Genomic DNA, 22,463 nt, shown 5'->3' on the forward strand with positions numbered 1-22,463 from the left:
TCAGAATTATTTTCCATAGCTTTCTTTTCAGGTATTCTCCTGAAAGAGCCTTCCTGATCTTCCCCCAAGGACCATCTGTTACGCAAAAATACAACAGCTGCACTCCTAAGAAACTTCATGTTATCAAAAATGTGTAAAAACTCTTATTTTGTGGGGAAAAGAGATGGTAGGTTCAAGAGTTCCTAAACTATGGTATGCCCATGCATGAATTTTAATAACAAATGGAATAACCTAAGCAGTAACTCTATTTTACTTGTAAGCAAAAAGTCATAAACTGGTGGTTCGCAACTGCTGACCACGAACCTAAGTGCTTCCCGGCCTTCAACCCACACATGTCTTCTTTAAACAGCTTGAAATTTCCTTTCTAACAGAAATCATAACCATCAGTGTTATGACTGGCCAGCTAAGTCTGCTGAAACATAACAGAATATCTGGAAAGAGAGCTGGTATACATAAAGAATTGAGTAGAAGACAAAGGTACCATTGCAAATCATTAAAGTAGTGAGAGATGATTCTGCTAAGAGTGCTGAATCCCTGTATTACTATTCAGGAAAAAAAATGCCATCAAATCCATTAGGATCCGTACATAACGAAGCCAATCCCTAATCATCTTTTAACGTGCAAATTGCATTATAAAAATTCAGTCTAAGAGACATTTGCTATTATAAAAATCCTTACATAATATTTACAAGGGCAATTTATCCCACAATCCTCACTTCTCAAGAAGCAGCAAAACAAAATATACAGACTTTAGGTACTCTGTCCTATACCTTAACACATGTTCACTTGAGCTTCCTGAACAGTACTGAAAAATTTAGAAGGTTCAGGGCTCCTGGGTCGCTCAGTCAGTTAAGCATCCGACTCTTGATTTTGGCTCGGGTCATGTTCTCGTGGTTTGTGCGTTCGAGCCCTAAGTGGGGCTCTGCATTGACAGCACAGAGCATGCTTGAGATTCTCTCCCCCTCTCTCTGCCCCTCCCCAGCACATGCACACATGTTCTCTCTCTCTCTCTCAAAATAAATAAACTTTAAAAAATTAGGAGGTTCAAATGCACTACATCAGAGAAGTTTAATGTTTAATGTGAGGTTTGGCTAATTACAAATATATGTTTTAATTGTATCAATTTCAATAGAAGAACTATTTCATTACATCTTAATGTCATGGAACCATCTTCTTAGTTTGATCTCCATCTTTACTGTAACCACTTACCACGTATCCCTCAACTTCTCTTCTAAAAGAGAAAAAAGTCATGTCTTCTGAGTGACAAATTCCAAAAGTAATATAAACCAATTAAATAAAGTTGATATTACCAAAGAGAAAAGTTTTTTTTTTCAGTTAAGCTCAGAATATATTTCTATCAAAAACTGGGATGATTAAGTGTTCAGTGGAACCCAGATTTGAATCCAGACTGCCTTATACCAGAAGACAGGTTATTGACTTCTGTGGTGTCCTGCTTCTCTTACTGTACATCAAGAGTTTTTGTTCTGTTGCTTAGTTAGCCGTCTCCATCCCAGTAAAAGCTTTTTCTCAGAAAAATCGTCATATGTACTCGTTCATTTTTGTGTTCTAGTTCCTGGAAGAGTGTATGGTATACAGTAAGTGCACAATAAGTATCAAGTGAATTGCACTGGTGACTAAGGAAAAGATAAGGACAGAGAGAACGAATAAAATGGTTATTCCTCCTCACCTTTTACTACTTTTGGTCAGGAGAGGGACGAGTATTTTGAGGAAGAAAGAAGGCATCTCATATGTAAAGGACAGAAATTGATCAAGAATTGACAGTATCTGAATTGTTATTAATGCTCACATTTCAAAAGTGACTGGAATAGGTGAAAGTTCATTTCCGTGGAACTCAAAAGCTGTAATTCATTTTCCTAAGGAAAATTATTCCTTTAGGAGAAATTTCCAATTTTCTGCCACGTAAAAGAATTTTACGTCCAAATCCTACTCATCTCTTAATTCCCAGTTCAGGTGCCCTACATTTCACCTACCCCCCAAAACTGGCACTCAATCTCTTCCGACTCTGAACTTCCATCTCACTTCACCTCCCCCTCTCGTAAGATACTGACCACAGGGGCGCCTGGGTGGCCCAGTCGGTTAAGCATCTGACTTTGGCTCTGGTCATGATCAAAAGGTTCATGAGTTCGAGCCCCACATCAGGCTCTGTGCGGAGGGCTCAGAGCCTGGAGCCTGCTTCAGATTCTGTTTCTCCGTCTCTCTGCCCCAGTTCTCTGTCTCTCAAAAATAAACATTAAAAACAAATTAAAAACAAAAAAAAGATACCGACCACAGTCAGCCTTGTTGCTGAGACACTTGTACTCAGTTCTGTAGGCAGCGAGATGGATGCATATCCTCCATGCTGCCGGCACATGCGTGCTCAGTAAACGCTTGAATAAATAATGAACTAATTCATAGAGAAATAAGCCTTCCCATAAGAACCAAGTACTCACCTAGCATGAAAGATTTCTTAATTCAAAAAACAGGATAGCTCTGGAAGTCATGGGAACACAGGGGAAAGGCCAGCCGTACACTCAGATGTGTAATGTGTTAATAGCCCATACGTGAGTCTCCAAAAACTTTGATTCTAACATGCATTCTGTCAGATTTTAATTTAAAGCACATGCTTCTATCTTTCCATTTGTTTTGAGAATTTTGACATTTTTAGGGCTTTTTTTTTAAAGTTTATTTATTTATTTTGAGAGAAAGAGAGAGAGCAAGCTGCGGAGAAGGCCGGGGTGGGGGTGGGGGTGGGGGTGGGGGGGCGGGCAGGGGGGGCAGGGACAGAATCCCAAGCAGGCTCTGTGCTGTCAGTGCAGAGCCTGATATGGGACTCAAACCCACAAGCTGTGAGATCATGACCTGAGCCAAAATCAAGAGTCGGATGCTTAGCTGACTGAGCCACCAAGGTGCCCTGACATTTTCAGGGCTTTTTTAAAAAGGTGCCTTTGCAGGGGACCTGGGTGGCTCGGTCAGGTGAGCATCCAACTTCGGCTCAGATCACCGTCTCAGTTCGTGAGACATCAGGCCCGCTGCTGTCAGCCCACAGCCCGCTTTGGATCCTGTGTCCCCCTCTCTCTCTGCCCCTCCCCCATTTGTTTTCTCTCTCAAAAATAAACATTTAAAATTAGCATCTATTTTTTTTAATATGAAATGTATTCTCAAATTGGTTTCCATACAACACCCATTGCTCATCCCAACAGGTGCCCTCCTCAATGCCCATCACCCACCCTCCCCTCCCTCCCACCCCCCATCAACCCTCAGTTTGTTCTCAGTTTTTAAGAGTCTCTTATGCTTTGGCTCTCTCCCTCTCTAATCTCTTTTTTTTTTTTCTTCTTCCCCTCCCCCATAGACTTCTGTTAAGTTTCTCAGGATCCTGAGAAAATTAGCCTCTATTCTTTAAAGAGACAGCTTCTGGGGCACCTGGGTGGCGCAGTCGGTTAAGCGTCCGGCTTCAGCCAGGTCACGATCTCGCGGTCCGTGAGTTCGAGCCCCGCGTCAGGCTCTGGGCTGATGGCTCAGAGCCTGGAGCCTGTTTCAGATTCTGTGTCTCCCTCTCTCTCTGCCCCTCCCCCATTCATGCTCTGTCTCTCTCTGTCCCAAAAATAAATAAACATTAAAAAAAAAATTTTTAAAGAGACAGCTTCTCACTTATACTGAAGGACTCTCAGAAGGTGTAAGTCTAACATGATTCATTTGAATTCTCAAATTTGAATTTTGACCTGAATACACAGTTATAAATCCCAGTTTTAGACTAGGAATGCATGAGAACTGCATTTTCCTCCAGTGCTGGTTTTCACTTTTTGAAAATGCTTAAAGATAACGCCTTACAAGATTTTTTTTTTGGGGGGGGGGGTCAGGGTCCTCTGAATCCTCTTTTTGACTTGACCTGGACCTTGGTCTCTGTCCAGTCTTCAGCCTGCCTACCCCAGTTTTTTGTGTGTGTTATTTTATTTTTGATAAAAGAATACTTCACATTGAACAATTCTGCAGCACAAGTATCTGAAAGCTAGCAAGACAATCCTTACTATATATGGGTCACTCGAACTGTCAAACCCTTAAACTGACTAAAACCCCAAGACTGTGTTAAGATTTTTTTCTAAAACAAAAAAAAAAAAAGATGAATGGTCTTTTGGGACAATGAAGAATATTTAGAATACAAAACCTAGCAATTTGGCTAATTTTAGCGAGCACCATATACACACAAGCATAAACGGAAAACGGGGCTACAAAAATTGCCTCCAGATGTAACTACTCTTATTTCATAAGACCACCACCAAGAGATAGTCCCTTTAATTTAAATGTCAATGTGGCACGATCTCCTGATCAAGAACCAGCAGGGAGAACAAGGAGGGAAATTTTCCAAATTGCTAAGTGGGCTCCAAGCCTCATGGGAACCAATGCAAGAGAACACATTAATTCTTAAGGTCCAGGCTGCTGAGCATTACAGGGTCCAGTAGTCTGTCATGGGCTACGTGACAGTTTCTACTGGCAACTTAGCACTATCAAAGGGGGGAAAAAAAATTAAGATTTTGTTCACCTAGGTTCACACCTGCAACAGGATTATGACTTTTGCATGACTGTTTCATAAGGCTGTGCCAGTGCTACAGAGGTTACGCTTGCCAGAGTTTTTCTAATCAGCTTTCATGGCATTTGCCTATCACCACTGTGCTCGAAAATTTACACTACACAAGTATATCTAGTCATGTACTCAATTAACTGAAATAGACCAAAGATTTAAAACTAGCTCATAGAAGGCTAGCCATTGAAAACAGTAATACAAACAGAGAAGTTCTAATCTTCTGCATATTTATGATCTAAGTCCCAAAGGGTATAAGGTTACCAAGGAAAATAAACATGATATTCACCAATAATCTGACAGTGTAAATGCCAGCCCTCATTTAAACATTTCTTCCCACTTAACACGTGCCCACTACGCTAATGTCATTGGTTTTCATCTTGGATGCCATCAAGATCACTGCAAAAATACAGGATTTGGGGCACCTGGGCAGCTCAGTCGGTTAAGCACCCAACTCTTGATTCTGGCTCAGGTCATGATCTCACTGTTCATTGAGCTCAAGCCCCACATCGGGCTCTGTGCTGACAACATGGGGCCTGCTTGGGATTCTCTGTCTCCCTCTCTCTCTGCCTGCCTCTCTCTCTCTCTCTCTCTCTCTCTCAAAAATAAAGAATAGATATTTTTTTTAAAAATACAGGATTTTACAAGGCTGACAAAACATAATGTCAAAGAGCTGCTCAGTGGTGAGCAATGACGGTGGTGACCGAGCCTCTCTGAAAGAGGCCTGCTAGTCAACAACCAAGGAAAATATAACAAATCTAATAATACATTTCATTTCAAAAGGGAACAATCTGAATACTAAATTTTAAAAACAAACAATAAACAACTACTACTGAGAAACTAAAGACTTCAAATATTTTAGTTATTATCCACTGGAAAGTCAAAGTGTTATTATAAAATGTTGTCAGCAATTTTATGCAAATAAGGGAAAATTCAGCAGGATGCAGTCTTCATTCATGCTAAGAATTAGCACAGTTACAATTATAACCTGCAATGTTCTTGATTATATTTAAAATGTGGCCACAATTTGTATTTCCTTTTTCTAGATAAAGTTCTGATGACTTCCCTACCATTTCCTTGCTCTTTTCATACTCTTATTTAATGTGGATTAATTTTAATTGTTCTTTTCCTGCTCTCTATTAGAGAAGATGGATCTCAGAATAATAGCATCAATAAAGTAAGTTAACAGGATTCCAAACTTAACGGATAGTGAATCTATCTATGCTGGAAGTGGAACTAAAAATGCCTTTATTTCATAAAGACAACCAAAAAATAAGCCACCAACACAGAGAATACAAAGCACAGTAAGAATTGGATTTTATTTAATCTGAGAGCCAACTTCCCCTATCCCCAGTGCTTTGTGCATTAAGAAATTCGGCGTCATAAGGCCATCAAAGTTCTCCAGTAATTTTTAAACCAAGGACATAGAGATGAAAAGGGGCGCCTGGGTGGCATAGTTTTAGCACCTGACTTTGGCTCAGGTCATGATCTCACAGCTCGTGGGTTCTAGCTCCACATCGGGCTCTATGAAGGCAGCTCAGAGCCTGTACCCTGCTTCAGATTCTGTGTCTCCCTCTCTCTCTCTCTCTCTGCCCTCCCCCTCTTGCATTCTGTCTCTCTCTCAAAAATAAACATGAAAAAATTTTTTTTTAAATAGAGATGAAAACAAAATAGATAATACTAGGAAAACTGGATTTCTGCATGCAAAAGAATTAACCTAGACCCCTATCTCACACCGTATATAAAAATTAACTCAAATTTTAAATCAAAGGGTAATTCCTCACAACTTTGGACTTGGCAATAGATTTTTAGATATGCCACCAAGAGCGTGAGCAACACGAGAAAAAACTGGTAACTGACCTTCATCAAAATTAGAACTTTTGTAAAAAGGATATGATACAGCAAGTGAAAAGATAATCTACGCAGTGGGGAAAAAATATTTGCAAAGTTGAAAATGTGGTAAGGGTTTAATATCCGAAATATATAAAGAACTCCAAAACTCAACAAAAAGGCAATCTAATAAAAAAAAATTGGTAAAGGACTTGAATAGACATTTTGCCAAATAAGATACAGAGATGGCCAACGAGCATATGAAAAGATGCTCAACATCATTAGTCATCAGGGAAATACAAGTCAAAACCACAATGAGGTACCACTTCATACCTACTAGAATGGCTGTGATCAAAAATAATAGAATGAAACAAGTAGTCATGAGGATATGGACAATTTGGAACCCTCGTACGTTGCTGGAAGGACCGTAAAATGGTGCGGACCCTGCGGGAAACATTTTGGTGCTTCCTCGCAAAGCTAAACGCAGAATTATTCCATATGCGGGAAATTCAGCTCTTAGGAATATACCCAAAAGAACTGAGATCAGGGACTCAAAACAGATACTTGTACAACAATGTACGTTGCAGCGCTATTCACAAGAGCCACCAGCTCTTGGGAGCATGCTTGGGAGCTTGGGAGCATCCAAGTGTCCATCGACAGATAAATGCAGAAACTACATGTAGTATATACACACAATGGAACATTATTCAGCCATGAAAGGGAATGAAGTTCTGGTACATGCCACAACGTGGATGAACCTTGAAACCATTCAGTGGTCTAAGTTAGTTACAAAGTGACAAATATTGGCGCCTGGGTGGCTCAGTTGGCTAAGCACAAAGTGGCAAATATTGTGTAACTCCATTTAAGTGAAATATTTAAAATAGTAATAATCTAGAGACACAAAGTAGGATGGTGGTTGTGAGGAGCTGGGGGAAGGAGGAACAAGTGAAGTTACTGCTTAACAGGCACAAACTTTCTGTTTGGGGTGATGAAACGGTTTTAGAAATGGTGGTGTTTGCACAGCACTCTGAATACACTTAAAGTCACTAAATTGTATAATTAAAATAGTTAAAATAGAAGCTTTTATATCAATTTCACCTGAAAGGAAAACTTAGCTAAAAAATAAACCACAAATGCATGATTAAACATTGCACTTACACCTAAAACAGAAATCACACTATTGCCATGAAGATTATAAAATGAGTCTCAAAATAAAAGACAAATATTCCACAGCGAATGAAAATTGCTGGCAAAATTCCTATATGGAATGACTGCTGGACATACAAAGTGTCCACACAATTCCACGAGATACAGAACATTCAGCAACTTGTTTACCCAGCATTTGTGTAAAGACTATAATGTAATCACAATTCCACCAGATACAGAACATTCAGCAACTTGTTTACCCAGCATTTGTGTAAAGACTACAATGTAATCACAACAAGATGATACATTAACTCTAACGACCACAGCAGAGCAAATAGAGAATTTGTATGGTGTCCCCCCTGCACATGGTCTAGTCTGACTTACCTGCTTCTGTGTGTACAAACTTTTAACTGTCTCTAATTAACAGTATTTGTTGCGGCTGACTTTGTAATAAATAAAGCCGCTCATCTGAAAAACTTAAAACAGATTCTTGGACTTTTGGTAACACGACAGCATGCAATTTGGAAGAGTAACTGCTATCATGTAGCATGCTAGTGGGCATTGACCTCAGGAGAAAACTATTAATAGGACAGAAGCGGAGACACTCCCTGTTCCTGTAAGAGCCAGTGTGAGAAAATACCGCTTAGTGACTTTTCCGTTTATCACTGAAAAGCCCATACTACATGAAAAAGACTTCTTCACTTCATTCATAAATACTTCATGAGCAGTAACAAGGATGAGAATTAAGGGTATGGATTCAGTTTAAGGAGCACATGCTGTGTGTACTATCACACACACAAAAAGGACCCAAATGCTAATTCGTACACTGTGTTTCGTTCACATGGAACATGAGCTGTCAACCACACGCCTAATGATCTTGATTTGCTGTGGAAGAGAACTGTAAAAATATAAATATGGTTAATTCAAAACTGCAGAATATACTTCATTTTGGAAACAACTTGAAGAAAAGAACAGCAAGTTAAAGACCATGATGGCTTTTCCATGATGGAATATACACACTGGCAAAGAGGAAAAATAACCACATTCATCTTTTAAATGAAAGATGAAAACAAAAACATTTTTAGGACACTGGCAAGGCCAATAAAGTCCATTCTGGTTATTTCAAAGGGCTTCTGGTGGTGGTATATTGCAACGATATATTCAAAATCTTTCGTAACTTGACTCTATCCCTTTAAGGATCAAACATGATTTAGATGTTGGAAATAAGGTTAATCAGATTTCCTAACAAGACTAACCTATGGTATAAACAATTTGAATGTTGGCCGAAAATTTTTAAAAGAACTAAACAGAACTTCTTATAACAAAATATGTATATGTATTACCAAGTTAAACCTTAATGAAGGCATGTAAGAAATCAGATATAGTTCCACAAATTTATGAAAATGGACAAAAAGACAATTTACACACACACACACACACACACACACACACACACGAATACTATACTACTCAGCCATAAAAAAATAAAAAAATAAAAAGCTAGCCATTTGCAACTTGTATGAACCTTAAGGATATTAGGCTAAGCGAAAGAAGGCAGACAGAAAAAGACAACTATCTTATGATTTCACTTATTTGGAATCTAAGAACCAAACAAACAAAAGTCATAGATACGGAGAATACACTGGTGGTTGCCAGAAGGGAAGGGGGGGGGGCAAGGGGTGAAATGACTTAAGGGGATCAAGAGGTACAAACTTCCAATTATAAAAGGAAGTCATGTACAGCATGGTGACATTAGTCAATAATAATGTATTGAAAATTTGAAAGTTGCTTTAAGAAAGTAAATCTTAAAAGTTCTCATTACAAAAAAAAATTCTGTGACTCTGAATGGAGAGAGATGTTAACGAGACTCAATGTGCTGCTTGCTTGGCAATATATACAAATGTCAAATCATGTTGTACACCTGAAACTGATAGGCCACATATCAAACATCCTTTAATATAATGAAAAAATGAAGGCAAATAAAACATGTTATGATACATTAAAAGAGAGAGTTTGAAGGCCATAAACCTTTATTTAATATAGGAGACTCTAAGTTGTTTGTTTTTTTTTTTAAACAGGTGAAAAATCATCTTGGGTGAGAAGGCGGAGTTGTGAGATGGAGATTAGAACAAACAAATGGTAATATGGGAGGAACCCTAAATGAATATTGATAATATAAAGCGAAATAATGAGGTCTTCAAGGTTGTGGGGGGTTTTTTAGAGAGAATTAAAATACATGACATAATAGCACTGAACTTGGGAGGGAAGTATACAAGGTAAAAGTGCTCTAAGACCCCCGGATTTTTCAGGATAATAAAGGTCCAGATTAAGACAGGATTTTATAATGAAGGATGCATGCTGTAATTTCTAAGGTAGTCACTAAAAGAACAGAAAGATAATGTATTAATTTCAAAACTGTGAAAAGGGAAAACCAAAATGAAAAAGGAAAACCCTAATCAATCCAAAAGAAAACACAAGAGAAAAAGAAACTTAGAAAAATTAGGATTAAAAAAACACAATATAGGTTAAGATTTTAAACTTTAAAAATCAGACATTATAACTAACTGAAGATTCTCCAGTTAGAAGCAAAGCCTGTCCAACTTATTACCTCAGAAAGCTCCAACTCTAATTCACAAAAGCTGTAGGACTGCAGGAATAGAGAGAGGGTCACAGTAAAAGGATAGAAAAAGATGTATCATGCAAACGTTAACAGAAAAAAAATATTTACTTTAAGATAAAATGTATTAAAAAGGCTTAATTTACCTGCAAAATAACAAATTTGTATTTAATAATAAATTTAAATATTATACAAAATTAAATACATGCAACAAAAACTGAACAGAACTACAAAAACATAGTCATAAAGGGGAACTTTCTAAAATACTTCTGTTGATAACTGAGAAAAGAAACAACAAATCAGTAAAAATACAGATGATTTGAGTAACTTAATTAAAAACCTTATCTGTAGGCTTATATAGAAGACTAAACTCAATGACTGCAGAATATACCTTCTTTTTAGACACAGAACACTTACAGAAATTGACCATACAGCTGGCCATAAAGTCTAAACAACTTCAAAGGACTGAAATAATGGAAATTAAGTTTTCTGACCACAAAGCCATTAAGGAAGAAATCAGGAACAAAAGATAAATTTAAAAAATTCTTATTTGCATACTTCAGAAAATTCTAAATAACCAATTACAAAATAATTATAAGGTAATAAAACCAGTACCTAGGGAGAAACAGCCTTAAATGTTAACATTTGGCAAAGAAGAAGGTTAAAATTTATGAGCAAATGTTCATAACTAGAAAAAGAATAAGTCAGTGAAATAAAAACTAATATACAATGAAGAAAATTCATAAGGCCAAAAGTTAAATATCTAAAAAGACTAATAAAATTGACAAAACTCTGGCAATATGAAGGAAAGAGAAGAAAAGACCATAATTACCAATACCAGGACCAAAAAGAAAAAAAAAAAAAAAACACTAATATAGAAACCACACACATAAAATAAAATTATGAGCAACTTTTTCAGATATTTGAAAATTTAGGTGAAATGGACCAAGTCTTAGAAAAATATAAACTAACTCAAGGATAAAGAGAAAACCTAAACATTCTTGTAATCTTTAAAATAATTACCAATATTCTTATCAAAAAGAAAATGTCCAAGCCCAGATAACCTAACAGGTAAATTCCACTAAAGTAAAAACTAATTTCAGTCTTTCACAAACTTGTCCACAGAAGAGTAAAGACTTCTCCCACCTCACTACATGAGGCTAACATGATATTGTTAGAATGACAAAACAAAATTACAGGCTAAAGTCATTCATAAAAACAAAGTTATAAATAAAATATGAGCAAACTAAATCCAGCAGATTATATGAACAAATTGGGTTTATCTCTAAAATACAAGTTGATTTAATAGTCAAATATCAATGAAATTTGCTGTGTTGAGATTCACAGGACACAGATGATCATTACAATACATACATAACAAGCACTTGACAAAATTCAATGGCTAGTCATTAAAAAAATCATTTTGCAAACTAAGAATAAATGGAAGCTTCCTTAATCCAGTAAAGGGCATATATGAAAAAATCTAGAGCAAATATGACAAAGAAGAAATGCTGAAGTAATTTCTTTTGAGACCCAGAACTAAAAGCAAAGATGTTCACCATCACCACTGTGATCCGACATTGTAACAAAGGTTCCAGATAGTAGCACAGCAAGCAAAGGGAAGCACAGTCTTTATTATGCCATGGTGGGCCAACTGGATACCCACATGGGAAAAATTAATATGGAGACTTCACACCTTACAAACAAAAATCTGCAATATCAAAATCAAAACGGAAACTGAAAAGGGAATAACTTTTTGATGGTAAGTTAAGGAAATATTTCATGAATACAATTCAGCAATCATTAACCTAAAGGAAAATGGTGCTCGACTGATTGGAAATTAATGACTTCTGCACATAGAACAGGGGAGGAAAGCGCAAAAATGACAAGACTAGTCATAGAACGAGAGAAGGTGCTTGTAACACATATAACTAATCCAATTCATATGACATAATTCCACTTACAAAGTTCAACAAGCAAAATTAAACTATATGGCCTAGGGAGCTTACATAAATCATAAGCTATGTTTTATATAGAGTGTAAAATTGCAACCTTTTTGTTTTTTGGGTTTTTTTTTTTAATATCCATCTCTAAGGAGGTTGAGGCGATTGTGAAAAGAAGAAATACCCAGGCTGCTTTCAGGATGCTTGATTTCTTGAACCAGATGGTGATCACGTGGATGTTGGCATTGTAACCAGTTTTAGAACTATCTTATAAAAGTTTTATGTGTTTTTCTGTATATATATTTCATATTATATGATTTTTGGAAAAAAACCATACTTACTGAATTTATGAAACTAAAACTAACATAGGTACTATGCACAAAAGGAATGATTTCATAAGATTAAAAAAAAGAGGGGCGCCTGGGTGGCGCAGTCGGTTAAGCGTCCGACTTCAGCCAGGTCACGATCTCGCGGTCCGTGAGTTCGAGCCCCGCGTCAGGCTCTGGGCTGATGGCTCGGAGCCTGGAGCCTGTTTCCGACTCTGTGTCTCCCTTTCTCTCTGTCCCTCCCCCATTCATGCTCTGTCTCTCTCTGTCCCAAAAATAAATAAAAAACGTTGAAAAAAAATTTAAAAAAAAAAAAAAAAGAACGGCACTATCAGAGGAATAAAAACAAGGTCAACTCTCTAGTTCATAAAAGTTGTTTCCCATGAGGTACAGGTTAATGACATGTACCTGGAACTGATTAATTTAAGTAAATGGATGGTGGCGGCCAGGCTTCTCACTGTTGGGGGTGGGAATTTACAAATAAGAAAGGGAAGAAGGCAAAAATGATCCATTTGCTAATTAGAGTTGGCAACATCTGTAAGAATTCACGTTTAATATAGTTATAGCTGATTGCACACAAAAATGTTTATAATGATGTGTGTATCTACATGGGTTAGTGTACATGTATGTATTTCTTTGCTCTGACACATGAGAAGACCTGAAAGAAACAACACTCTGATAGCCATATGCAAACCATCACCCAGATCCTGGGTTCTAATCCCATTCCCCAGTAAAAGGCAGTAGGGTCTCCCTAGCGAAATAGTTGATTCCAGGACTGGAGCACTGTAAAATGAGCCTGGGACATCTTGTAGTGCCAAAAAGAAAGAAACAAGCAGGCCCACATTGACAGGAGAATATCAAAGGGGCCAAAGCTGGAACGACTGGAACAACAAAATAAATTTTGTATTGGATTATAGCCCAAAATATCAATAAATATCCATGAGTCCATACTGATACGAATAAACGAATAAATAAATAGGAGAAAAGAGACAAAATATTCCAAATATTTTATACAGAAACTTTAGCCTAAAGGAGGGAGACCATAACACACAGTGTAGACTGCACAGTACGGTACAGTGTGGAAAGAATGGAAAAAGAGAATAATGTTACAGTGGAGAAATCTGACAAATACTACTTTAGCCAGTTGACCAACATCAATAGTCATAAATCAAGTTGAGAGTATGTACCCTTGATATGATAGCAATGGCACTTAAATCAGACAGATTCTAACAGAGGGGAATTCTATAGCATTCCTGACTAGAACTCCTAAAAACTGTCAGGGTCACCAAAGACCAAAAAAAAAAAAAAAAAAAGTCTGAGAAACCCTCATAGCCAAGAGGAGCCGAATGAGACCATGACAATCAAATGTAATGGGAGATCCTGGAGCAAAAAAAACCAAACAAACAAAAAAAGACATTAGGGGAAAACAAAGAAAATCTGAATAAAGTATAGATTTTAGTTAATAATAGGGTTTCAATATTGATTCACTAATTGAAGTGAATGTGCCAGACTAAGGTAAGATGTTAATCAGGGAAACAAGGTATAAGGTATACTGGAACTCTCAGTATTATCTTCATAATCTCTCTGCAAATCTAAAAAATAAAGTCCATTGAAATTAAAAAAAAAAAAAAAAAAAAAACAAGAAAGAAAATCCAGAACATATATTGGTGAACAATGGAGGGGATATTACAAATTTATGTCAAAAGAATGGACTACTGAATAAGTTATTTGGGGACTACTGGTTGTTCATGTGGGAAATAAAATTAGACAATTATTATTTCACTCCACATATAAATTACAGTTGGGCTAAAATTCCAAATGTATACAAACAAACTGTGTTAATTATTGGAAAAAAAACCTTAGAGAATATCTTCATGACCTTGCAGTAGGTAGGAAAGCACAAGGAAAAAAAAAAAAGCATTAACCATACAGAAAAGATTGATTTGCCCACATAAAAGTTTTCAACTTCAATAAAAGAAATACTATTTAAGAAAAAAAGGACAAACGGCTGGCCAGAAAAAATGGCATTCAACCTAAAATGTCCCATAATATACAAAATACAAATAAAAGAAATTCTGTAAAAACATGAAAAAATGGTAACCGATAGAAAAAATGGGAAAGGATGTGAATTGACAAATCAGAGGAATAAATGGCCATTAAACGAATGGAAATCTGCTCAATATCAGGAGTAATGCACATTCAACACTTAAGATACCATGTTTTATCCATCAAATGGGCAAAAATTATCAAGGCTTATGATATCGAAGCTCGACCAGAATATGGGGGAAAGAATCCCCAATGTCCTGTCCATGGGATCATTAAGTGCCTTAACCACTCTGGAGGACAATTTGATAACATCCATTAAATACTCACATCTTTTTTCCCAAAATATTATAAAAGAAGCAAAACCAGGGTTTTCATCAACAGAAGTATGGTTCATTACACTGTGATACTACAGAAAAGTATGCCTTAGTTTAAAAGAATGAGGTAGATACATAAATGGTTGTATAGATAGATAGGTCATATATACACACACACACACACACACACACGTATATATATATATACACACACGTATATACACACACACGTATATACACACGTATATATACACACACGTATATATATACACACACGTATGTATACATATACGTGTGTGTATACATATACATCGTATACATATATATACACACACACGTGTATGTATACATACACGTGTGTGTGTATATATATATACATATATATATACATACATGTATGTATACATATACAAACACACACACACACACCCTGTGGAATTCCAGCTCTGAGATCTTACTTGATATAGGAAAAAAGGTTCTAGAACAATCCACAGAGTAGAACAGAATCTGATTAGAAAGGAACAAAGACATAAAACAACACACTTATGTACATCCGTGTGTAAGTGTTTAATGTATACAACATTCTTGAAGGATACTCATCAAATGAGAAAGAAAATGAGACTGAGGCAGAGAATGGGTGGGTAATTAAGAATTCCTTTCTTTTTTTTATCTATGCATCTTTGACAACGACGATGTTTTATGTATTACCTGTGTAATTGCATTTTTTTCCCTTGGTGAAATCAGTAGAAAGGGGGAGAGGGAGAAGTGGTATAAGCTTTACACTGAAAGTATAGTCCCACACGAGGACTATGTGCATCAGGGGCCGCTGGGAGCCACTCCCCTGCCACCCGAGCTTCTGCTTCTGCCCTTCGGTTACGCTCTCTAGCTCTGTACCCAGGAGAGGACGTTGCTAAGCAACCCTGCTTAGGGCAAAAATGACCCCTGACTGGCAAACTGCATCTGGTCTGCAAGGGACTAGAAGGGAACCATAAGCATCTGATGCGTGCACCATACTTTGGAACTTCCCTGAATGCAGTGACTCTTGGAGCAGGTCTTCTCTGCTGGACTCAAGCCTTGTTCAGCATACAGGTCAAAAAATATCACAAAGCCAGGTGTGAATGACACAGGCACTTTAGATCCGCATCAAGGGAGCCAGCTACGTGTGGAAAGGTCCTTTTTAAATTCTGAATAGCCTCTGCTATTTTCATGACTGACCCTTCAACTGCCCCATAAACTATAAATACTCCATTTTAATCATTCCTTAAGAAAGATGTAAGCAACAATATTTTGCATTCAATTAAACTAAGGCATTTTTGGCAAACAGCAAGGCATGAAACTTATTCATTACATAACTGTAGTAAATTTATGGCTCAAATAAATTTTATCTATAATTTCCCAAACCACTATGGAAAGTTAAATCATTCATTTTATATAGTAGAGCACAATGTGGGACTTTATAAAAACTAAACCGAAGAAAAAAAATTTTTTCCAAAGGAGCTGGCTTCCAAGTTAATGTCTTGAGAAAAAAAGATTTTCAGGTATTTAAACATCAAAATTACTTCCTCAGAAAAACTAACCCTCAGTGTAAATTACAGTGGAAAAAAATCATTACTGATGGATAAAGATGAGACAAAACTTGCCAAAGCCTAAGGATGGATATGCTTGAAATAGCAAGAATGATATTTCCAAATTTGTGATTCAGCTTTGTGAAAATCATGGTACCAGTAACTGCCCACACTGAGACCACTATCTCAGCTGCTTACGGAACGGCAGTGATGGAACCAAATTCGGTACGGTCAGTGCAACACATGAGACGTTCTTTTTAGTCACATACCATGCCATTTCTTTTGAGAGGTCTTAAAAGTACAAGGCATAGCTCCCCCACCCCACTCACATTCTGTTTTAACAGTTCTGGGGGGCACCTGCGTGGCTCAGTCCATTAAGCGTCCGACTCTTAATTTCGGCTCAGGTCATGATCCCCGAGTCTTGGGATTGGCCATGCAGCCTGCTTAAAATACTCTCTCCCTCTCCCCCCAAAAAAAAGTTCTGGGAAGGGTTCATGAATCTACATTTTTAACAAGTGCTGATTCTCAGACCTATAAATACAGAGAACAAACTGATGGTTTCCAGAGGGGAAGTGGGTAGAGGGTGGGCAAAATGGACGAAGGGTAGTGGAGACACAGGCTTCTAGTTAAGGAATGAGTAAGTCACGGGAATAAAAGACACCGCATAGGAATATAGTCAATGATACTATATGGTGTCACTGTATGGTGACAGATGGCAGCTATACTTGTAGTCAGTGGACACAGCTTAACATATAGAGAAGCTGAATCACTGTATTGTAAAGCTGGAACTAATGTAACATCGTACGTCAAGCATACTCTGAAAACTTTTTTTAATTAAAACCAAAGAGTGCTGATTCCGGGGAACCTCAGAACAGGACCTCAAAGGGGCACTGACCTCCTTCACCCGCCTCCTGAAACAGGTCGGAAGGAAGAGGACTTTACACATACATGTGGTTTTTTTCTTTCTTGGAACTCTTTATTCTAAGTATCACTAAATCTTACAATGGATAGTAAGGTGAAATATGCTTGTTTTAACTGAATCCCTTAATGACATATCAACTTCAGGATAGTTGGTTGCCACCCCCCACCCCCTCCGGTGACAGGAAGAAAGAAAACGCAAGAATGGGGTAGGGACAATATTGTATTTCTTAAAGGAAAACAGTGCCAGGTCTGAAGGTTATTAAACCTGAGTGAAGAGTACCAGGAGTATCATGGGATTTGCCATACTTTATTGCATGCTTAAAATATTCGTTTGTTTTTTTTTAAAGAAATTTAAATGCATGGCATTATCACAAAGGGGAAGACCATATAAGAGCATCAGCACAAGCCATCACTACCAGGAGAAAGCAGTGTTCAGTCAAGGTCCTCTGACGACGTTTACCTTGGAAGGAGGCATCCTAGTTGCTTTTGTGCCCCTCTTGCTGGTTACGGAAAAACAGGCATGATCTGTTCACACTTACTGAAAGCAATGCTGTTTTTCACTGCGAACAAGAAAATGCAAGGACGGAAGGAAAACCGCCCCTCTTGGTTCACATACCTGTGTCACTACCGGCTCCTGTTGACAACGCCGGCATGATGCAAGCCGCAGGCTGGGACAACGCGCACCAAACGCTCTCCACTTAGAAAGCCACAGGGGAGTCCAGGTCCGTGGCCAACAGCCACGCTGTCGACCAAGATTTATCGTGCAGGCCGTTTCTAAAAAGAGAAGAAACGCTTTAAAAATAATAATAATAGGGGAGACTACCAAACTGCGACATTCTGCAACTAACTCAAAATTCTTATTCCAACACACTTACCAGAAAGATCAGATCTTCCAAAGTTTACACGTCTCCGCTACGTGTAAATATTAAGTGCGGGAGTTTTTTATCTTGATGGGAGGTTTCTAATTAAAACCGTTAAAGTTCCTCATACATGTATCAAGGCTTCCTTAAAGATTTTCACAGTTGGCGTAAAAATCTTTAAGTTCTCAGTCTGTGCATTCAGCACTCCAATGCTATCCTAAAATCCTTTGCCTCTATTATTGCGATCCCACGCTATCTTCCTACTGCAGAACAGAGACTCTATAGACTGTCAACAACTTATAAGTAATTGTGATTTTTTCAACAGCTCGTCCTAATAAGACAACTGCAGAGTTCTCTGCCTGAAAGCTGCGAAATCACCCTGAAAAACTACTAGAATTGACGATGTTAGAGATTCACAGAAGTGTTAGTAATCTCAACGAAACCTACCAATCCGAGCTAACGTATGAAAGTAAATTCTTTTAGTAAAAACTAAGCTTTGATGCACCTTTGAAAAATATCCATTTTTTTTTCAAAAGCTGTTTTCACCAAGGTTTATCCTGAAACAATTAGCAAGGCGCTATTGAATAGTAGCTAAAGAGCAAGGACTCCAGAGTTTGACTTGACCTTTCATTCGGCTGAGTCTGTGATCTTGGACAAGTTATTGAACCTTATTGTGCCCTAATTTCCTTACATACAAACGGAGAGAACAGCACTTCAGGACTGTTTGATAATTACACACGCTAAGGCTCGCAACAGCATCTGGCACATAACAAGCAAACAAGAAACGCTGGCCGTTATAACTGGAGTTGTTTAGCTCAAGCAGTAAGAGTATAAAATGCAAACATAAAAGAAAGTAGCAAGATTAAAATTTACGTTGGCCTGACACCCGGGAGAAGGCCATGTGGTTTAAATTTAGACCGCGGCTGCCTAATCACGGAAAAATACACTACATTTACACTTTTTAGAAATCAGAAGACCCACACAATGCGTTTAGGTCCATTTTTTAGTGCATTTTCCCCAGTTCTCTATAAAGCAAAGTCAGTAATTTAAAAGCATATTTTAACATATATTAACAAGAAAAACAGATATTGTAAACACTCAAAAAACTGGCTCACTTCAATTCATAAAGCCTTTAAGTTGCTGATTCATATTACAGAGTAAGGAAAAATGAACTTGCCAAACTTCACTTGAAAAAGTCCAAACTGTAAAATTCTATTAAGACCTTCTAAATTAGCTATTTAATTATCAAAGTGAACTTTAGTATGAAAAAACTCACCAGACTCTCTTGAACCAGACTATCTGTTGGAACGGCCTGCATTTTGTTTCGTATTAGGAAGGCTGGCAACGTTAAAATATGCAGACATATCCATACAGAGAAGACTATTAATTAAAAATGTAAGAGCAGTTATTTTCAATACCAAATGAAAATATAAATCACTAAGCTAAAAATAAGAGAAAAAGACTTAAGTGTCACTAACGCCCACCCATGAGGCTGTTTTCCCCAATTTTAAAACGTAATAACTCTGCCTTTGCTTTCATAAATGATTCTAAACAATCAGGATTAAAATTCAGCTACATACAAGTGTTGGTTAACTGGAACTCAAAGTAAAAAAAAAAAAAACAAAAACAAAAAAAAAAAAACAGACCATAATTTCAAGAAAGCATTCAATAAGACTTCTCTGTTTTGCTGAGAAAAAAGGAGGAAACGGCTGAAATTTGGAAAGTGTAGGCACACACCTTTCTCCCATTAAGGCAATATGTACACGTATGTGGGTAGACAGCTATCACGTGTGTGTGTGTGTAGATAACTTAAGCTCTTTATGCCATAAGTCATAATTCCAATAGTACAGATTGTTTAACTATAGAAATATATATACGATACAGTTTATACCCTGCAAACTACCACATTCCTCACACCTTAGAGAACTTACAATGCTTCACTTTTATAAATCGCCAACACTGTATAATAAGTGATCTTCTGCTTATATCAAACATTCTAGCGATACTAAGACAACCTCACATTCCCACATCAAAACATCCTTCTGAGTTGATGCTGCTGGACATATAAAGCCACTTATGAAAGGCCTTAGCATTTCGCATTTTTTATTTCATAATGAACACTTGCGGTTAAATTTTTCCAAAGCCGTATCACCTAAGAAATATACGCTACAAAGTAATTATCTTCTCAGAACATATGTAAGTATATTAATAAAAAATAAATGGCTTGATAAAATCCCAACCAGTAAAATGCTTACTATTTTGTGGAATGAAGCAGAGTTGCTGGGTTTAACTTTCAAACTGAGCTCAATTTTTCTAGTAATCATGTTATTTTCTTTGGCTAAATGTATTGAAAATACTTTGGAATTTGTCAGAACCCAGTCATAATTATTACTGACTGTTGTATGGAATCGATTTACTACAACACAAAAATACCAGCTGTTACAGTATGTCCTGAGAGGGATTACCGAATATTCTTAAATTGAAGTTCAATCCATCTTTCCATAAAAGAGAGAGAGACCCAAACGCCAGGAACCTAACAGCGGTATCAAGTGCACCTGAAGCATTTACAATACCCAATAGAACTATTACAACCCTCCTTTAAAAAGGCTTATTTTTGAAATTTCATTATTCCAGTTGTACCTTGCTTCTATATATCACACAGTATCAGGTTCTCCTGGCATCGATCATGTGGAAACAGTGAAATACGTGAAGGTCTATGAGCTTACAATGTTCAATTTCTACTGGCCCCGGGTAACCCTTAGGGCTCCCGTAGCACTCGTGACACCTAATGGTCGACCGTGGAAGTGCAAGTGTTTGTCGCTGAAAGTTTTTTTTGTTTTCGTTTGTTTTTTGTTTTTGTTTTGTTTTGTTTTGTTTTTTGGAGTTTTCAGTAAAGCAAGAATGGTCTTAATTGTACCTAGCGACATAGTCACCTGCAAAAATTTTCATTAATATTCACATACACACTATTAGAGAAATACACACTCTTCCTGTGTGCCTCTTCCTCTCTATACTTCACTATACAACACGTCACTTCGGACACCAAGCGTGGTTTCCCACACAGCAGGCAATTCTGCAACACGAGCTGAGCGTCCTACAGTTTAATTCAATTCTGACACTATCTACCTGGAGACAGCATCAGATCCCACAGGTTAAGGGCACCGTCCCACAAGACTGCCGCTACTCGCACCCCTCCCCCCACCCCCCCAACGTCAATCCCAATTCAGGCCGTCACCTGTGCTTCCGATGGATGAACTATAGACCGGAAGTTCCCGTAACCCCCTGCTCGGTTTTTATTCACTTGTGAGAGCCACCACTCAAAAACCTTTACTGACTAGATCACTGGTTTATTATGAAAGGGTACAACTCAGGAACAGCCAGATGGAGGAGACGCAAAGGGCAAGGTGTGTGCGAAGGAGAACGGAGCCTCCATGCCCTCTCCCTCTCGGGGTGCACCGGCTCCCGGCGGGGTTTTTATGGAGACTTCATTTTATAGGCATGGTTGATTCAATCGGCCCGGCCCCTAGCCCTCCTCGCATCTCCAGAGGTGGGACTGCCGGGTTCCAACTCGCTAACCTACTCGAGGCTGGTCAGCTGGCAACCTGCCCCCCTTCTCAGGAGCTTCCCTCGCACAAGTCACGGCATTACCATGATCTCAGGTGTGTCTGAAAGGGGCATGTCATCACTGACAAGATACGTTTATCACTCTGGGTTTAATTCCAAGGGTTTTTAGGAGCTCTGTGTGAAAACCAAATACACATTTGTTACTATAAATCACCATACTACACCTACCCACGAAGTTTAGGCAGATGAGCAAGAGATCAAGCAGTGGACCTAGTTTCCAAACACATTTCCTCTCAATGGGGCGGAGTATTCAAGAACATGAAAACTTCTAATTAACTGTCATCATAAATAATCATAGTAATATGCTGCCATTGCTGGAGATTGCAACTGTACCCAGTCGTCCAGTAACTTCACCAGTTACAAATATTCCAAATTGCACTTCCAAAATCTGAGAGAGCAATAAAATAGCACAGAGTAAACTTCTTCTAAAAAAAAAAAAAAAAATTTACATTGATGATTTTTTTAGACGCTCCATCTGAAAGATTTACTAGTTATATTGGCCAGTACAAGCAGCCAACTGGTATCTGTTAACATTATTCAAAACCTCCTGAGTTAGAACTAAGAAAATAAAGGAGGCAACGTGTAGCTTAGTGGCATAGATCTGTTTATGTAAAATGGTATTTATGCCGTTTATACCAGCTGTTCTCCGCGTGTGGTCTGCAGACCCCCAGCGGTCTCCAGGACCCTCTCAGAGG

At 37.8% G+C, this 22,463-nt stretch overlaps 1 protein-coding gene across 3 annotated transcripts in view; it reads right to left on the reverse strand.

Annotated features, from left to right (window-relative positions):
• MPP7 (MAGUK p55 scaffold protein 7) overlaps positions 1-22,463 on the reverse strand; it is a 299,853-nt gene that overhangs the window by 199,608 nt on the left and 77,782 nt on the right. The window contains exons 1-2 of one of the 3 annotated variants that reach the window (XM_047065427.1): positions 20,785-21,054; positions 17,901-18,058 (exon numbers count right to left, since the gene is read on the reverse strand). In XM_047065427.1, coding sequence (XP_046921383.1) covers positions 17,901-17,937 — 37 coding nt within the window. In that variant the 5' untranslated portion in view covers positions 17,938-18,058; positions 20,785-21,054. Of the gene's footprint in view, positions 1-17,900; positions 18,059-18,159; positions 18,248-20,784; positions 21,055-22,463 lie in introns of those variants that run through there. The other 2 variants (XM_047065428.1, XM_047065426.1) reach the window with 2 other exon arrangements.

The sequence above is a fragment of the Lynx rufus genome, unplaced genomic scaffold (genome assembly GCF_022079265.1).
Source record: "Lynx rufus isolate CCGP_SWC_20201006 ecotype Redwood Valley unplaced genomic scaffold, mLynRuf1.p SCAF_7, whole genome shotgun sequence".
In the NCBI taxonomy this organism is placed as follows: Eukaryota; Metazoa; Chordata; class Mammalia; order Carnivora; family Felidae; genus Lynx; species Lynx rufus.